The sequence below is a fragment of the Bombina bombina genome, chromosome 12 (genome assembly GCF_027579735.1).
Source record: "Bombina bombina isolate aBomBom1 chromosome 12, aBomBom1.pri, whole genome shotgun sequence".
In the NCBI taxonomy this organism is placed as follows: Eukaryota; Metazoa; Chordata; class Amphibia; order Anura; family Bombinatoridae; genus Bombina; species Bombina bombina.
The window spans coordinates 104,315,031-104,334,432 of NC_069510.1; the positions used below are offsets into that span (position 1 = coordinate 104,315,031).

At 40.3% G+C, this 19,402-nt stretch overlaps 1 protein-coding gene across 1 annotated transcript in view; it reads left to right on the top strand.

Annotated features, from left to right (window-relative positions):
- The window catches only part of CCDC22 (coiled-coil domain containing 22), a 50,260-nt gene that overhangs the window by 7,378 nt on the left and 23,480 nt on the right, over positions 1-19,402 (top strand). The window contains exons 3-10 of the mRNA XM_053695994.1: positions 8,329-8,461; positions 8,700-8,806; positions 10,140-10,218; positions 10,315-10,484; positions 12,263-12,442; positions 13,642-13,707; positions 14,678-14,794; positions 14,875-14,994. Of these exons, the coding sequence (XP_053551969.1) occupies positions 8,329-8,461; positions 8,700-8,806; positions 10,140-10,218; positions 10,315-10,484; positions 12,263-12,442; positions 13,642-13,707; positions 14,678-14,794; positions 14,875-14,994 (972 nt within the window). The remainder of the gene's footprint in view (positions 1-8,328; positions 8,462-8,699; positions 8,807-10,139; positions 10,219-10,314; positions 10,485-12,262; positions 12,443-13,641; positions 13,708-14,677; positions 14,795-14,874; positions 14,995-19,402) is intronic.

Genomic DNA, 19,402 nt, shown 5'->3' on the forward strand with positions numbered 1-19,402 from the left:
CCTGACAGGTACTTTCTGTCTATAATGTGTGTGTGTGTGTGTCCAAAGATCTGTAGAAAACAAAGCGCAACCAGACTCAAGTGCAGATATAAACAAATGAGACACACCACACTGCTGAATTGCACTTACAATGTTGACAATTTTATTACGCACTAAAACAAGTCCCAATGATGGAAATAAAAGTATAAAATACATAGTCCATATGATCACAGCGACTCTCTTTCTCTCCTCCAAATCAGTCTCTGGATACAGCACTCACTACATGTGTGTCTACGACCCTTGCAGACTCCCGTTCTCGCGGCTTTAATCCCGATATCCGTGCTGGGAAGGAGATACACAGTATGGTTGCTGCAAGAGTCCTACGGATCCTTCAATAGCTCAAAATTGGCCTCAACGCGTTTCAACCGCCAACGTGCGGTCTTTCTCAAGAGGTAGAATGCCAATAGTTGGAATAGTCATCCTTATATAACGAGCAGTCTCTCCTTACAGGTCGGCGATGCTTGTCATGCCTCATTCCGTTCCGTATTGTACTTTGATCTATTAATGGTTCAAACATAACTTTAGGCACATCATAAAAACAAACTATATTTGATGTATAATACATAATGCCACTTAGATGGCTACTTAGACAACCACCTAAAAATACTCTGTTATACAATGCAAATATATAATAAGAACATAAATACTAAACATAAAGACTTCATTTCATCATATAATAACATTTGGTAAAAAGACTTATGAACATATTAATTTAATATTAGAAAGAAAAAAATAATTAATTAAAATTCATCACAATTAGGACAATTTATAGATTTAACAAGACACTTTATGTGGTTCATTGTATCTAAATTAAAATAAAAATGTAAATAAAAAAAAAAAAACAATTGATCAACGTAACACCTATTCTGGATAATCAAAATATAAAGGAACAGACACATAGTGAAAAACACGTCATGGAGGTCTGTTCAATGGCATCACTGAAAAATCCCCTTTTATTATGCAAAACCATTTTACATAAAGGCAGCCAGATCCAAATCCACATTGAGACCCCCTGGGCACAGACAATTTAATTTCTGTATCCAGTAGGTTTCCCGTTTGCGGAGGGCAAGTAATCTATTTTGTACATTGGTAAGGGATCCAATCAATAACTTGAATTTTTAACGATCTGGAATCCCCACCATGTACTTCTCTAAAATGAAGTGGAACACTGTGGTTGTCTACTTTATTTTTAATATTATTCAAATGTTCCGTAAACCTGCGTCTGATCTTCCTTTTGGTGCGACCTACATATAGAAGGTCACACCCACAGGTTAACAGGTAGACAACATGTGTGAAATCACAAGTACAACAACTCTGAATCACTATTTGAAAAACTAAATTCAATCTTAACATGCTTGCACATTCCACAGTTGCGTTTACCACATTTATAAGTGCCCTCTTTTAGGCTTAACCAATTACTCTTAATAGATGTTGATATTTCTTTTTTGATGGGTTTTAGTTTGCTTGGGGCTAGTAGATTTTTTTAGATTTCTTCCTTTCTTAAAGGTAATCAATGGATTATCTGTCAATGACGGTGCTAATAGACTATCCGATTTTAGAATTCCCCAATGTTTCTTAAAGACATCTTTAATAATTTGATGCCCTTCATTAAAGGTGGTGATAAATCTAATCTGATCCTTTTTCTGTTTGTTCTGATTTTGGCTCCTATCTTTTCTTAACAATTGGTCCCTAGCCTGTCCTAAAGCCCTGGATCTAGAATTGTCTATAATTGCGGGGTCATATCTCTTTTCCCTAAACTTATTAGCCAGAATGTCTCCTTGTTGAAAATCCCCTATGGAGGTGCAATTTCTTCTAAGTCTGAGGAATTGACTATATGGTATATTATCCTTCCAATTTTGTTGGTGGGCACTCCTATAGTCAATGAAACTGTTTCTCTCTGTGGATTTTCTAAAATTAGATACTGCTGTTTTGTTCTCACTATTTACAAAGAGTCGTAGGTCTAGGAATTCAATTTCAGTTTTGGAGTGATTCTCTGTGAATTTTAGATTATAATCATTATTATTGATGTATTCAATGAATTCATTGTGTGTGATGCATGTGTATGTGTGTAGGGTACTTTCTATCTGTAATGTGTGTGATGCATGTTTATGTGTGTAGGGTACTTTTTGTCTGTAATATGTATGTGTGGAGGGTACTTTCTGTCTGGTGTGTGTGTGATGCATGTGTATGTGTGTAGGGTATTTTCTCTCTGTAATGTGTATGTGTGTAGGGTACTTTCTGTCTAATGTGTGTGATGCATGTGTATGTGTGTAGGGTACTTTCTGTCTGTAATGTGTGTGTGATGCATGTGTGTGTGTGTAGGGTAATTTCTGTCTGTAATGTGTGTGTGATGCATATGTGTAGGGTACTTTCTGTCTGTAATGTGTGTGTGTGTGTGTGTGATGCATGTGTGTAGGGTACTTTCTGTCTAATGTGTGTGATGCATGTGTATGTGTGTAGGGTACTTTCTGTCTGTAATGTGTGTGTGATGCATGTGTGTGTGTGTGTAGGGTAATTTCTGTCTGTAATGTGTGTGTGATGCATGTGTGTAGGGTACTTTCTGTCTGTAATGTGTGTGATGCATGTGTGTAGCGTACTTTCTGTCTGTAATGTGTGTGATGCATGTGTGTAGGGTACTTTTTGTCTGTAATGTGTGTGATGCATGTGTGTAGCGTACTTTCTGTCTGTAATGTGTGTGATGCATGTGTGTAGTTTACTTTTTGTCTGTAATGTGTGTGATGCATGTGTATGTGTGTAGGGTACTCTCTGTAATGTGTGTGTGATGCATGTGTATGTGTGTAGGATACTCTCTGTCTGTAATGTGTGTGATGCATGTGTATGTGTGTAGGGTACTCTCTGTAATGTGTGTGGTGTATGTGTGTAGGTTACTCTCTGTCTGTAATGTGTGTGATGCCTGTGTATGTGTGTAGGGTACTCTCTGTAATGTGTGTGATGCATGTGTATGTGTGTAGGGTACTCTCTGTAATGTGTGTGATGCATGTGTATGTGTGTAGGGTACTCTCTGTCTGTAATGTGTGTGATGCATGTGTATGTGTGTAGGATACTCTCTGTCTGTAATGTGTGTGATGCATGTGTATGTGTGTAGGGTACGTTCTGTCTGTAATGTGTGTGATGTATGTGTGTAGGGTAATTTCTGTCTCTAATGTGTGTGATGTATGTGTGTAGGGTACTCTCTGTAATGTGTGTGTGATGCATGTGTATGTGTGTAGGGTACTCTCTGTCTGTAATGTGTGTGATGCATGTGTATGTGTGTAGTTTACTCTCTGTAATGTGTGTGATGCATGTGTATGTGTGTAGTTTACTCTCTGTCTGTAATGTATGTGTGTAGGGTACTTTCTGTCTGTAATGTGTGTGATGCATGTGTATGTGTGTAAGGTACTCTCTGTCTGTAATGTGTGTGATGCATGTGTATGTGTGTAGTTTACTCTCTTTCTGTAATGTATGTGTGTAGGGTACTTTCTGTCTGTAATGTGTGTGATGTATGTGTGTAGGGTACTTTCTGTCTGTAATGTGTGTGATGTATGTGTGTAGGGTACTTTCTGTCTGTAATGTGTGTGATGTATGTGTGTAGGGTACTTTCTGTCTGTAATGTGTGTGATGTATGTGTGTAGGGTACTCTCTGTCTGTAATGTGTGTAGGGTACTTTCTGTCTGCAATGTGTGTGATGCATGTGTATGTGTGTAAGGTACTCTCTGTCTGTAATGTGTGTGTGTGTGTGTAGGGTACTTTCTGTCTGTAATGTGTGTGATGCATGTGTATGTGTGTAAGGTACTCTCTGTCTGTAATGTGTGTGATGTATGTGTGTAGGGTACTTTCTGTCTGTAATGTGTGTGATGCATGTGTATGTGTGTAGGGTACTCTCTGTCTGTAATGTGTGTGATGCATGTGTATGTGTGTAAGGTACTCTCTTTCTGTAATGTGTGTGATGCATGTGTATCTGTGTAGGGTACTCTCTGTCTGTAATGTGTGTGATGCATGTGTATGTGTGTAGGGTACTTTCTGTCTGTAATGTGTGTGATGTATGTGTGTAGGGTACTCTCTGTCTGCAATGTGTGTGATGCATGTGTATGTGTGTAGGGTACTTTCTGTCTGTAATGTGTGTGATGCATGTGTATGTGTGTAAGGTACTCTCTGTCTGTAATGTGTGTGATGCATGTGTATGTGTGTAAGGTACTCTCTGTCTGTAATGTGTGTGATGCATGTGTATGTGTGTAGGGTACTCTCTGTCTGTAATGTGTGTGATGTATGTGTGTAGTTTACTCTCTTTCTGTAATGTGTGTGTGATGTATGTGTGTAGGGTACTTTCTGTCTGTAATGTGTCTGATGTATGTTTGTAGGGTACTCTCTGTCTGTAATGTGTCTGATGTATGTGTGTAGGGTACTTTCTGTCTGTAATGTGTGTGATGTATGTGTGTAGGGTACTCTCTGTCTGTAATGTGTGTGTGATGTATGTGTGTAGGGTACTTTCTGTCTGTAATGTGTCTGATGTATGTTTGTAGGGTACTCTCTGTCTGTAATGTGTCTGATGTATGTGTGTAGGGTACTTTCTGTCTGTAATGTGTGTGATGTATGTGTGTAGGGTACTTTCTGTCTGTAATGTGTGTGATGTATGTGTGTAGGGTACTTTCTGTCTGTAATGTGTGTGATGTATGTGTGTAGGGTACTCTCTGTCTGTAATGTGTGTGATGTATGTGTGTAGGGTACTCTCTGTCTGTAATGTGTGTGATGTATGTGTGTAGGGTACTCTCTGTCTGTAATGTGTGTGATGTATGTGTGTACGTTACTCTCTGTCTGTAATGTGTGTGATGTATGTGTGTAGGGTACTCTCTGTCTGTAATGTGTGTGATGTATGTGTGTAGGGTACTTTCTGTCTGTAATGTGTGTGATGTATGTGTGTAAGGTACTTTCTGTCTGTAATGTGTGTGATGCATGTGTATGTGTGTAGGGTACTTTCTGTCTGTAATGTGTGTGTGATGCATGTGTGTGTGTGTGTAGGGTAATTTCTGTCTGTAATGTGTGTGTGATGCATGTGTGTAGGGTACTTTCTGTCTGTAATGTGTGTGATGCATGTGTGTAGGGTACTTTCTGTCTGTAATGTGTGTGATGCATGTGTGTAGGGTACTTTTTGTCTGTAATGTGTGTGATGCATGTGTGTAGCGTACTTTCTGTCTGTAATGTGTGTGATGCATGTGTGTAGTTTACTTTGTGTCTGTAATGTGTGTGATGCATGTGTATGTGTGTAGGGTACTCTCTGTAATGTGTGTGTGATGCATGTGTATGTGTGTAGGATACTCTCTGTCTGTAATGTGTGTGATGCATGTGTATGTGTGTAGGGTACTCTCTGTAATGTGTGTGATGCATGTGTATGTGTGTAGGTTACTCTCTGTCTGTAATGTGTGTGATGCATGTGTATGTGTGTAGGGTACTCTCTGTAATGTGTGTGATGCATGTGTATGTGTGTAGGGTACTCTCTGTAATGTGTGCGATGCATGTGTATGTGTGTAGGGTACTCTCTGTAATGTGTGTGATGCATGTGTATGTGTGTAGGGTACTCTCTGTCTGTAATGTGTGTGATGCATGTGTATGTGTGTAGGATACTCTCTGTCTGTAATGTGTGTGATGCATGTGTATGTGTGTAGGGTACTTTCTGTCTGTAATGTGTGTGATGTATGTGTGTAGGGTAATTTCTGTCTCTAATGTGTGTGATGTATGTGTGTAGGGTACTCTCTGTAATGTGTGTGATGCATGTGTATGTGTGTAGGGTACTCTCTGTCTGTAATGTGTGTGATGCATGTGTATGTGTGTAGTTTACTCTCTAATGTGTGTGATGCATGTGTATGTGTGTAGTTTACTCTCTGTCTGTAATGTATGTGTGTAGGGTACTTTCTGTCTGTAATGTGTGTGATGCATGTGTATGTGTGTAAGGTACTCTCTGTCTGTAATGTGTGTGATGCATGTGTATGTGTGTAGTTTACTCTCTTTCTGTAATGTATGTGTGTAGGGTACTTTCTGTCTGTAATGTGTGTGATGTATGTGTGTAGGGTACTTTCTGTCTGTAATGTGTGTGATGTATGTGTGTAGGGTACTTTCTGTCTGTAATGTGTGTGATGTATGTGTGTAGGGTACTTTCTGTCTGTAATGTGTGTGATGTATGTGTGTAGGGTACTCTCTGTCTGTAATGTGTGTGATGTATGTGTGTAGGGTACTTTCTGTCTGCAATGTGTGTGATGCATGTGTATGTGTGTAAGGTACTCTCTGTCTGTAATGTGTGTGTAGGGTACTTTCTGTCTGTAATGTGTGTGATGCATGTGTATGTGTGTAAGGTACTCTCTGTCTGTAATGTGTGTGATGTATGTGTGTAGGGTACTTTCTGTCTGTAATGTGTGTGATGCATGTGTATGTGTGTAGGGTACTCTCTGTCTGTAATGTGTGTGATGCATGTGTATGTGTGTAAGGTACTCTCTTTCTGTAATGTGTGTGATGCATGTGTATCTGTGTAGGGTACTCTCTGTCTGTAATGTGTGTGATGCATGTGTATGTGTGTAGGGTACTTTCTGTCTGTAATGTGTGTGATGTATGTGTGTAGGGTACTCTCTGTCTGCAATGTGTGTGATGCATGTGTATGTGTGTAGGGTACTTTCTGTCTGTAATGTGTGTGATGCATGTGTATGTGTGTAAGGTACTCTCTGTCTGTAATGTGTGTGATGCATGTGTATGTGTGTAAGGTACTCTCTGTCTGTAATGTGTGTGATGCATGTGTATGTGTGTAGGGTACTCTCTGTCTGTAATGTGTGTGATGTATGTGTGTAGTTTACTCTCTTTCTGTAATGTATGTGTGTAGGGTACTTTCTGTCTGTAATGTGTGTAATGTATGTGTGTAGGGTACTCTCTGTCTGTAATGTGTGTGATGTATGTGTGTAGGGTACTCTCTGTCTGTAATGTGTGTGTGATGTATGTGTGTAGGGTACTTTCTGTCTGTAATGTGTCTGATGTATGTTTGTAGGGTACTCTCTGTCTGTAATGTGTGTGATGTATGTGTGTAGGGTACTTTCTGTCTGTAATGTGTGTGATGTATGTGTGTAGGGTACTTTCTGTCTGTAATGTGTCTGATGTATGTTTGTAGGGTACTCTCTGTCTGTAATGTGTGTGATGTATGTGTGTAGGGTACTTTCTGTCTGTAATGTGTGTGATGTATGTGTGTAGGGTACTTTCTGTCTGTAATGTGTGTGATGTATGTGTGTAGGGTACTTTCTGTCTGTAATGTGTGTGATGTATGTGTGTAGGGTACTCTCTGTCTGTAATGTGTGTGATGTATGTGTGTAGGGTACTCTCTGTCTGTAATGTGTGTGATGTATGTGTGTAGGGTACTCTCTGTCTGTAATGTGTGTGATGTATGTGTGTACGTTACTCTCTGTCTGTAATGTGTGTGATGTATGTGTGTAGGGTACTCTCTGTCTGTAATGTGTGTGATGTATGTGTGTAGGGTACTTTCTGTCTGTAATGTGTGTGATGCATGTGTATGTGTGTAAGGTACTCTCTGTCTGTAATGTGTGTGATGTATGTGTGTAAGGTACTTTCTGTCTGTAATGTGTGTGATGCATGTGTATGTGTGTAAGGTGCTTTCTGTCTGTAATGTGTGTGATGTATGTGTGTAGGGTACTCTCTGTCTGTAATGTGTGTGATGTATGTGTGTAGGGTACTTTCTGTCTGTAATGTGTGTGATGTATGTGTGTAAGGTACTTTCTGTCTGTAATGTGTGTGATGCATGTGTATGTGTGTAAGGTGCTTTCTGTCTGTAATGTGTGTGATGTATGTGTGTAGGGTACTCTCTTTCGGTAATCTATGTGTGTTTATGTGTGGGGAGTATTTTCTTTCTGTTATGTATGTGTGCGTGTGTAGGTGTCATGGCTATTTTCTATATACTATAAATTTGGACCACAACGGCAGAGATGTTAAAAATGTTAACGTCGTAATCCCTGAAAACCGAGAAAAGGATTTCACATTGTAGCTATTATGTAGCAAGGAATATCGTAACAACTTTATTATCTTCAATGAGTTAAATTTAGTGCTCAATTTATACTGGCAATAATATATACTCTTTTGTGCTTGGTGGGTTTTAAGTCTTTCTCTTTTCTGTCTCTCTTTTTTTTTCTTTGGACCTCCTTTTTTTTCTTTGTACTGAGCCCAGTTTAGTATATACAAATTGCATTGGTTTGTTCAGTGGAATGCAACTAGTAATTACCATTGTTCTTTCCCTCTGTCTCTCAGGATCTGGGTTATCCAGGAGATGTTGGCTACCAGACTTTTCTCTACAGCAGTGAGCCTGACATCCGAGCGCTTCTGATCTTCCTGGCTGAGAAGCTTCCCCGAGATGCCCCAGAGGACGCACATCAGCCAGCAGGTAGGGGGGGGGGGGAGTTGTGTCTGTAGATAGAGTTCTGAGCTGGGGTACAGAGCGCATCTGTCTCATCCACAGGGTGACTTTTGCCACAATAGGGAATAAAGTAGTCTTCCTAGATTCTATTTCTAACACATTATTTATATATTATATAAGGAGCTGGGGTTTCCCTGTGAGCATGAAGCCAACACTGGTATCTGCATGATCACTGCAAAGTGTGATATACCCTCATTTGTTGCAGGTAAATCAGCTGCTGTTCAGAGAGATATTGCAGCTAAGATAAAGCAGCAGCTGTCGGTCCCCTGGCTACCACCATTATGTAGAACAGCCAGTGTCCAGCGATCCCAGGTGTGTACACAATGTGGCACTTCACATAGCACTGCAAGGTAGGGATTACATAGTGAGACTATTAAATGAATGGAGACACAGCGGACAGAGGTAAACAGCGGACAGAGGTAAACAGCGGACAGAGGTAAACAGCGGACAGAGGTAAACAGCGGACAGAGGTAAACAGCGGACAGAGGTAAACAGCGGACAGAGGTAAACAGCGGACAGAGGTAACACACAGCAGCATTATAATAGGATAGAGGTCACACAGCAGCAATGGTAAACAGCGGACAGAGGTAAACAGCGGACAGAGGTAATACACCAGCAGCATTATAACAGGATAGAGGTCACACAGTAGCATTAGAACAGGATAGAGGTCACACAGTAGCATTACAACAGGATAGAGGTCATACAGCAGCATTACAACAGGATAGAGGTCACACAGCAGCATTACAACAGGATAGAGGTCACACAGTAGCATTACAACAGGATAGAGGTCACACAGTAGCATTACAACAGGATAGAGGTCACACAGCAGCATTACAACAGGATAGAGGTCACACAGCAGCATTACAACAGGATAGAGGTCACACAGTAGCATTATAACAGGATAGAGGTAACACAGTAGCATTATAACAGGATAGAGGTCACACAGCAGCATTATAACAGGATAGAGGTCACACAGCAGCATTATAACAGGATAGAGGTCACACAGCAGCATTACAACAGGATAGAGGTCATACAGCAGCATTATAACAGGATAGAGGTCACACAGCAGCATTACAACAGGATAGAGGTTATACAGCAGCATTATAACAGGATAGAGGTCATACAGCAGCATTATAACAGGATAGAGGTCACACAGCAGCATTACAATGGGATAGACGTTATGTAGCAGCATTACAGTGGGATGGAGGTCAAGGAGCAGTAGTGTTACAACTGGATAGTGGTTATGCAGCAGCAGTGTTACAGGGGGATAAAGGTTACACAGCAGCAGCACTGCAGCATAGAGGTTACACAGAAACAGCATTACAGCAGGTTAACAATTACGTTAAATTACACAGCAACAACGTTATAGCAGGATAGAAGTCACAAAGAAATATACCTTAAAGGTTTTTAGTAAATGGCATATTTGATACTATTCTACAGTATTCAGGCAGAAAGAAAGCATGGGATCCTCGGACATGCACAAGGTTACAAATAGCTATACTCTATAAGACTGCATCATGAAGGCGTTGTCTAGGTAAAAGCTTGTCTAGAGTGTGATAACCAGGGATGGGCGCACATACTAGACAATATATAGATGATATCTAACAGGAAGGAGTATGTTTCGTGTTACTTTCTCCTATTACAGAGCTCATGCCGGTTGCATCGTTTTCACGCTCAGGCCCTAACAATACCCAGCAGTCCTTCCGTGCAGTCTGTCCCAGCTGGTAAGACTATCTAATCTACACTTCTCTAGAGTATATGGATGGAAATTGGTTGTGCGTTTGTGCAATATTGCTACTCTGTGTTGTTTCTTTGTGTAGAAAGAAAGGAGTATTGGTCACAACACGCGCCTCTGGTCACCGCCCAGGTGCCTCATGTATCGTCTCTAGTTGCTTCTTTGCTGGAGAGAAATATCTCCGACCTCAGTGCAGTGCAGGAGTGGGAGACCGAGTGGAAAAGCCAAGGTCTGGCCTCTCGTTTGTCTCCAGAGGTGAGTCCTGATCGAGATGGTCTGTATTTCCCATGTTGGAGGGTGGCTTTGTAATCTGTATGTGGAGACCCCAGCATCTCAGCGGTTGCAGGAGAATTGTTTACCGCTGTGTTACATGGTTTTGTTATATTCATTAGTGGTGAATGGTATCTGACCAGTGTAACTGCGTTCTGCCTTTAACCGTTTCCTGTTTATTTACAAATTGAGCAAGAGAAAAGCTTTACCCTATTACTCTTTTTCTGTCCAGCTTGTGGGGCTCGTAACATAGCCACCTCCTTGCCCAGGGCCTTGTAATACACAAGGCAAATAATGCCTTTTGCAATACTACTAGCAATATTCATCTAAGTTATGAAGGAGATAAAACTATTAGATTAAAAGCCTCTATTTCATAAAAGTAAGAACCCTAAAAATTATTATAAAGCCAATCAGCACATCTAGACAAGTATCCCCACTTGCCTTCCTATAGAAGTAGTCTGTATACATTGTTACCAATGCGCCAGAGAACTCTGGGAAAGATATGCAAATTAGATATACAATGTGTCCCAGTTTTTGCTTCCATACTGTGTCTGACCACAGAATCCCCTTATGAGGTAAACATAAACCAGAGTTGGTTAAACCTTGTGACGTACAGGGTTTAACCAACCCTACAATAGTCACCAGTTTGTCACAGAAAGGGTTAACCGTCCCTTTCCACCTTAACCAGTTTGTCACAGTCTAGCCACTCCAGTTCAGTTTTTGCAAGGGTCAACAAACTCTCTGTTGTCTGTAATAGACCTAGAAAAATACCCACACCCCCCTTTAATTTCATCCACTCTAAACTATCTCTGCTGCCACCACTTTAAGATTATTATACGGGAAATCCTAAGGAAAACCCCAGACTAACAGATTAAAAATCCCAAAACACAATTTAGCAAAACTCAGTCTAAAAAACACAATATTTTTATAGTTGCTTCGGTAACTACAGTTTTTTAAAATAAAAAAGGGGTAAAGGAATGTAGCCACCCCTTTTTATGACAGGCCATAAATCCCAAATTGCAAGTCCTGGCTAAAGTTATAGGATAACTTATTGTTATTATGTATAAATAATACACCTACCTTTTATAAGCAATCCCATTGTGACATCATGAGGATTATTTTGATACCAAACATGACAAGTCTGTCATATTTGTTCATCTGGTAACATAAAAGTGATTAAAGCATGTCTTAAGATATCTTAGTATATGAACTAAAATTAACATCTTTACCTCGTAAAAATCAATCTCCTGAGAAGGACAAATTATCTCTGGTTCTCCAGATGTAGGTAATAAAAACCATTCTTCCGAAAAAAATTGCCATTTTTTTAGATGGTTCAGATGAGAAGTTGTAAATAGCAGACACAAAAATAAAAGAAAGAAAAATTAACCCATGACATCCTAAAATCATGAGGTCACTTACCCCATAAGGGGATTCTGTTGAAAGCAAAACTGTGAGATAATGTATATCTAATTTGCATATCTAACCCAGAGTTCTCTGGTGCATTTGTAATAATATACAGACTACTTCTATAGGAAGGCAAGCAAGGATAGTTTTCTAGATGTTCTGTTTGGCTATACAATAATTTTTAGGGCAATAATACCAGAAATACAATATTGACCACATCAGTAGTTATTTACTGTACACAGCCGTACACGTGGTTCTGTCACCTGGTAAATGCATTGGTTACTTTTTAGCCACAGTGTGACTCCCCCCGTATTGTGTTGCCTCCCCCTGTATTATCATACACATTGCTTTTCATGCAGGATTACCGTAGCAGGAAGCAGCAGCGACTACAGAAGAAGATCCAGGACCAGCTCCGCCAGCACAGCCAGAATCTCTCTGAGAATCAGTCACTGGCTACCACACCTCAGGACCGCGCAGATACGCTGGAACAGAACAAGGGATCTAGATTTACACGTGTTCAACGGTTCACCTACCAGCAGGTACGTTATGGAGAGAGTCATATACATTGGCTATAATACAATCGGCTTGTGCATTTGGATTCTTCGTTAGGATCCGAATGCGGAAGTAAGTTATTCGGCTCTTTTTGGATCTGGATTGATTGTGGTGCAAGATCGCCACGTTAAGATCTGGATCTGCACAGATCTTAACATGGTGGCCTTGCACCAGAATCAATATATATAAATAATTTTATTTATATATATATATATCCAGAAAAAAGAAGGCACTCACCGGGTCTTGAATCAAATCCTTTTAATGCAGTAGTGACGTTTCGGGGTTGCCCCGTTAATAATCTACTTATTAATTTTGCTTGCTTTTCTTGTAATTTAATTGTGGCTTTCCACTGTCCCAGAGAAGCTGTAGAGCTAACTATGAGATCCAGAGCGCTGACTCTGCAACATGCTACACAGTGATTGCTAGATCAGTGTAGGAGCTCATTATTATCTGTCTTGACCTCAGCAAAAGATAAACATATTCAAGAGGGTTCTAAAGTGGTGTGCCCTGGGCTACAAAACAATTCAAATATGTCACTATGAAAGTGACATATGTAAATACTTTTAATACCTTAATCATGCTTTGCACTAATATACTACACGTAATTGGATGGGATGGATACTGAAATATGTGACCTAATGTCCTTTGTCACTGATCACTACATAGCTGTTGTGTCCTCAGTTACTTTCTAAAACCTAAAAATACCCAAATAAACCGTATGCAGGGTTCTAATCTTTTTTGCTTTTATGGTGTGAAGATTGATTAACCAGACATCCTCAAACTTGGCCCTCTAGAGTTTTTGGAATTACATTTCCCATGATGCTCAGCCAGCTGATATGCTGGCTGAGCATCATGGGAAATGTAGTTCCAAAACCTCTGGAGGGCCAAGTTTGAATATGTCTGGATTAAACCATTACCTGAAACTGAGTTGCCCCAAGGTTTGGCATCCCCAGTAAGTGTTGAAGGTCCATATGAAGTGATTACACTTCTCAGTAGCTAATGAGCCGTCTTGTTCTCTGTAAAACCAAGAACACAGTGCCATAAACTGGTATTGACTGTCTCTGAGTCGCTGTGCTTGTGCCCAGCTGGTGCTAAGAGCTAATTGCAGGGAAATGTGCAAAGCAGTTTTTGTCATTGGTTAGTCTCACCAGTCAATCATACATATTTTCTTTTTTTCCTTTTTTAGGATCCACAGACCCTAAAGGAGCAGATGCAGAGAGTAGCAGAGGTCCTGCCCAAGAAAGATGCCAAGGTAAAAATAAATTGGGTTATTGAATATGGTGGCTACATGGAGTGGTCTTTCTGCAGTGGTGAACCAAAATAAATAGTCTAAAGCAAATCAAAATATAAAGTAAAACCATGATAATATCGTGTAGGGTGTTTAGGTATAAAAGGGACGATCACCATAAAAGAGTTGCTAAATATACATAAGGTTCTCTGAGGTCCATAGGTCATATTTGTGTGTGTTTTAATTATTTTTCTATTGGAATCACTTATGTGTTGTCTGTCATAGCTGGCTGATTCCCCAGCACATGGGTGTTTAAAGGGACACTGAACCCAAATTTTTTCTTTCATGATTCAGATAGAACATGCAATTTTAAGCAACTTTCTAATTTACTCCTAGTATCAATTTTTCTTTGTTCTCTTGCTATCTTTATTTGAAAAAGAAGGCATCTAAGCTTTTTTTTTTTTGATTCAGAACTCTGGACAGAGCTTATTTATTGGTGGATGAATTTATCCACCTATCAGCAAGAACAACCCAGGTTGTTCACCAAAAATGGGCCGGCATCTAAACTTACATTCTTGCATTTCAAATAAAGATACCAAGAGAACATTTGATAATAGGAGTAAATTAGAAAGTTGCTTAAAATTTCATGCTCTATCTGAATAACGAAAGAAAAAATTTGGGCTCAGTGTCCCTTTAACCTTGGCTCTCCATAGGTTTTGGAACTACATTTCCCATAATGCTCAGCCAGCTTAAAGTATCTGAATATACTGGGGAATACTGGCTGAGCATCATGGGAAATTTAGTTCCAAAACCTCTGGAGAGCCAAGGTTGAGCACCCCTGCCCCAGCACATATAATCTGTATTTTTGTTGGTCATATATAGTGCAATTCATTTCGAATCACTTTGGTAATTTAGCACAGAAGGGTGTAATGGGAAGTTTGCTGTAGAAAACTGTAATATTTCCTGCGCTAGCTTCATCTATGCTGTTTTCCAGGATGAAGACAAAGAGCGGCAGGAGCTTAGTTCGTTGCAGCAGCAGATAGACGCCATAGAGCAGGAGATCCGAGGGCTACGTGAGAGCAGCAAACTGCTACAGCTCTCTGTGACCCAGGTAGGTGGCCGCTCCGGATATACAGCACGAGAGCCAACACAAGCTCCCTGTAACCTGATAATCGATCTTTATTATCCTAGGTTGAAGGTGAGGGCAGCGAAATGCGTCGGCAATGTGAAGAGAAAGAAAATGTAATCAAAGTGAAGAAGCGAGCTGTGGAACTGTTGCCAGACGCAGACAACAACCTCACAAAGTTACAGGTGCGGCAAAACCAGAGGCTCCTGCCACTTTATTAGAGCTACCTGTTATACAGAAATCTGCCATCTAGCTCATAACAACAAAATGATACATTCACCGTGTTAAAGGGACACTAAATCCATTTTTCTTTCTTTCATGATTCAGATAGACCATGCAATTTTAAGCAACTTTCTAATTTACTCCTATAATCAATTTTTCTTCGTTCTCTTGCTATCTTTATTTTTTTTAAAAAGCAGGAATGTAAAGCTTAGGAGCCAGACCATTTTAGGTTTAGCACCCTGGATAGCGCTTGCTTATTGGTGGCTACATTTAGCCACCAATAAGCAAGCATAACCCAGGTTTTGTACCAAAAATGGGCCGGCTCTTAAGTTTTATATTGTTGCTTTTTAAATAAAGATAGCAAGAGAACGAAGAAAAATAGGAGTAAATTAGAAAGTTGCTTAAAATTGCATGATCTATCTGAATCATGAAAGAAAAAAATTAAGTTATCATTACTCTTTCACCTACGACATTCATTTCCAGAAGATTTTGAAGTAACTGGTGCCCTTTTTTGCTGATACCAGAGCAAACTGTAGACCTAATTCAACAGGGAGGCAAGTTCTCTTAAAGGGATTGCTCAGGTATTGACCATGTATGGTGGGCTTCCACAGAGTGGTGTGGTAATAAGAAATATTCTTCAGAAAGCCAGCAGTCTGGTTGGGAAACTTAGTCATTTAATACCTGACAAATAGTGAATATACTATATGCTATATAATTTAAAGGGACACTAAACCCATCTTATTCTTTAATTATTCAGATAGAGAATGCAAAAAAAGTGTATTAATATAACTGTGTTGGTTATGACTGTCCCTTTAAGTCATTCTTTTTTCTTCTTTCAAATATTGTACTTTGTTCTCTGACTACAGTGTCCCTTTAAAGGGACAATAAACCCATTTTTTTATTTAATGATAAAGAACATGCAATTTTAAACAACTTTCTAATTTACTCCTATTATAAATTTTTCTTCGTTCTTTTGCTATCTTTATTTAAAAAGTAGGAATTTAAAGCTTAGGAGCCAGCCCATTTTAGGGTTCAGCACCATGGATAGCGCTTGCTTATTGGTGGATACAGTTAGCTATTAGTAAGCATAACCCAGGTTCTCAACCAAAAATGGGCCAGCTCTTAAGCTTTACATTGCTGCTTTTGAAATAAAGATAGCAAGAGAACGAAGAAAAATGTATAATAGGAGTAAATTAGAAAGTTGTTTAAAATTGCATGTTCTATCTTAATCATTAAATAAAAATTTTTGGTTTAGTGTCCCTTTAAAGGGACACTGTAGTCAGAAAACAAAGTACAATATTTGAAAGAAAGAAAGAAAAAGAATGACTTAAAGGGACAGTCTACTCCAGAATTTTTATTTTTTAATAAGATAGATATTCCCTTTATTACCCATTCCCCAGTTTTACATAACCAACACAGTTATATTAATATACTTTTTACCTCTGTGATTACCTTGTATCTAAGTCTCTGCAGACTGCCCCTTTTTATTTTAGTTCTTTTGACAGACTTGCATTTTAGCCAATCAGTGCTGACTCCTAAATAACTTCATGGGAGTGAGCACAATGTTATCTATATGGCATACATGAACTAGCACAAAAGTCCAAAGGATGGGATTACAGCACAACTGGGTATGTAGTGCACGAATGGTTGAGTCTCACTGCATTACTCAACTTCCATATGTGTAACAAATAGCCATCAGCACTTAGTATCTTCTGAAAAACATAATTTATGCTTACCTGATAAATTTATTTCTCTTGTGGTCTATCCAGTCCACGGATTATCCATTACTTGTGGGATATTCTCATTTCCAACAGGAAGTTGCAAGAGGACACCCACAGCAGAGCTGTCTATATAGCTCCTCCCCTCACTACCATATCCAGTCATTCGACCAAAAACAAGCAGAGAAAGTAGAAACCATAGGGTGCAGTGGTGACTGTAGTTTAAAATTAAAAAATACCTGCCTTAAAATGACAGGGCGGGCCGTAGACTGGATACACCACAAGAGAAATAAATTTATCAGGTAAGCATAAATTATGTTTTCTCTTGTAAGGTGTATCCAGTCCACGGATCATCCATTACTTGTGGGATACCAATACCAAAGCTAAAGTACACGGATGAAGGGAGGGACAAGGCAGGTACTTAGATGGAAGGTACCACTGCCTGTAAAACCTTTCTCCCAAAAATAGCCTCCGAAGAAGCAAAAGTATCAAATTTGTAGAATTTTGAAAAAGTATGAAGCGAAGACCAAGTCGCCGCCTTGCAAATCTGTTCAACAGAAGCCTCATTTTTAAAGGCCCATGTGGAAGCCACAGCTCTAGTAGAATGAGCTGTAATCCTTTCTGGAGGCTGCTGGCCAGCAGTCTCATAGGCTAAGCGGATTATGCTTCTTAGCCAAAAGAAAGAGAGGTTGCCGAAGCCTTTTGACCTCTCCTCTGTCCAAAGTAGACAACAAACAAAGCAGATGTTTGACGAAAATCTTTAGTAGCTTGTAAGTAAAACTTTAAAGCACGAACCACGTCCAGATTGTGTAATAGACGCTCCTTCTTTGAAGAAGGATTAGGACCCAAAGACGGAACAACAATCTCTTGATTGATATTCTTATTAGATACCACCTTAGGTAAAAACCCAGGTTTGGTACGCAGAACTACCTTATCTGCATGGAAGATCAGATAAGAAGAATCACATTGTAAGGCAGATAACTCGGAAACTCTACGAGCCGAGGAAATAGCTACCAAAAAAAGAACTTTCCAAGATAAAAGTTTGATATCTATGGAATGAAGAGGTTCAAACGGAACCCCCTGAAGAACTTTAAGAACCAAATTTAAGCTCCAAGGTGGAGCAACAGGTTTAAACACAGGCTTGATTCTAACTAAAGCCTGACAAAATGCCTGAACGTCTGGGGCATCCGCCAGACGCTTGTGCAAAAGAATAGATAGCGCAGAAATCTGTCCCTTTAAGGAACTAGCTGACAATCTTTTCTCCAATCCTTCTTGGAGAAAAGATAATATCCTGGGAATCCTGACCTTACTCCACGAGTAGCCCTTAGATTCACACCAATAAAGATATTTACGCCATATTTTATGATAGATTTTCCTGATGACAGGCTTCCGTGCCTGAATCGAGGTATCAATGACTGACTCGGAGAAACCACGCTTTGATAAAATCAAGCGTTCAATCTCCAGGCAGTCAGCCTCAGAGAAATTAGATTTGGATGGTTGAAAGGACCTTGAAGTAGAAGGTCCTGTCTCAGCGGCAGAGTCCATGGTGGAAAGGATGACATGTCCACCAGATCTGCATACCAAGTCCTGCGTGGCCACGCAGGCGCTATCAAGATCACCGATGCTCTCTCCTGCTTGACTTTGGCAATCAGACGAGGGAGCAGAGGAAACGGTGGAAACACATAAGCCAGGTTGAAGGACCAAGGTTCTGCTAGAGCATCTATCAGCGTTGCCTTGGGGTCCCTGGACCTGGATCCGTAACAAGGAAGCTTGGCGTTCTGGCGAGACGCCATGAGATCCAGTTCTGGTTCGCCCCAACGAAGAACCAATTGTGCAAACACCTCCGGATGGAGTTCCCACTCCCCCGGATGAAAAGTCTGACGACTTAGAAAATCCGCCTCCCAGTTCTCTACACCTGGGATATGGATAGCTGATAGGTGGCAAGAGTGAATCTCTGCCCAGCGAATTATCTTTGAGACTTCTAACATCGCTAGGGAACTCCTTGTTCCCCCTTGATGGTTGATGTAAGCCACAGTCGTGATGTTGTCCGACTGAAATCTGATGAACCTCATCGTCGCAAGATGAGGCCAAGCCTGAAGAGCATTGAATATCGCTCTTAGTTCCAGAATGTTTATTGGAAGGAGTGACTCCTCCTGAGTCCACGAACCCTGAGCCTTCAGGGAGTTCCAGACTGCACCCCAACCTAGAAGGCTGGCATCTGTCGTTACAATTGTCCAATCTGGCCTGCGAAAAAGGTCATACCTTTGGACAGATGGACCCGAGATAGCCACCAGAGAAGAGAATCCCTGGTCTCTTGGTCCAGATTCAGTAAAGGGGACAAATCTGTGTAATCCCCATTCCACTGACTGAGCATGCATAGTTGCAGCGGTCTGAGATGTAGGCGTGCAAACGGCACTATGTCCATTGCCGCTACCATTAAACCTATTACTTCCATGCACAGAGCCACCGAAGGGCGAGGAATGGAATAAAGAACACGGTAGGAATTTAGAAGTTTAGATAACCTGGACTCCGTCAGGTAAATTTTCATTTCTACAGAATCTATCAGAGTCCCTAGGAAGGAAACTCTTGTGAGGGGGGATAGAGAACTCTTTTTCTCGTTCACCTTCCCCCCATGCGACCTCAGAAATGCCAA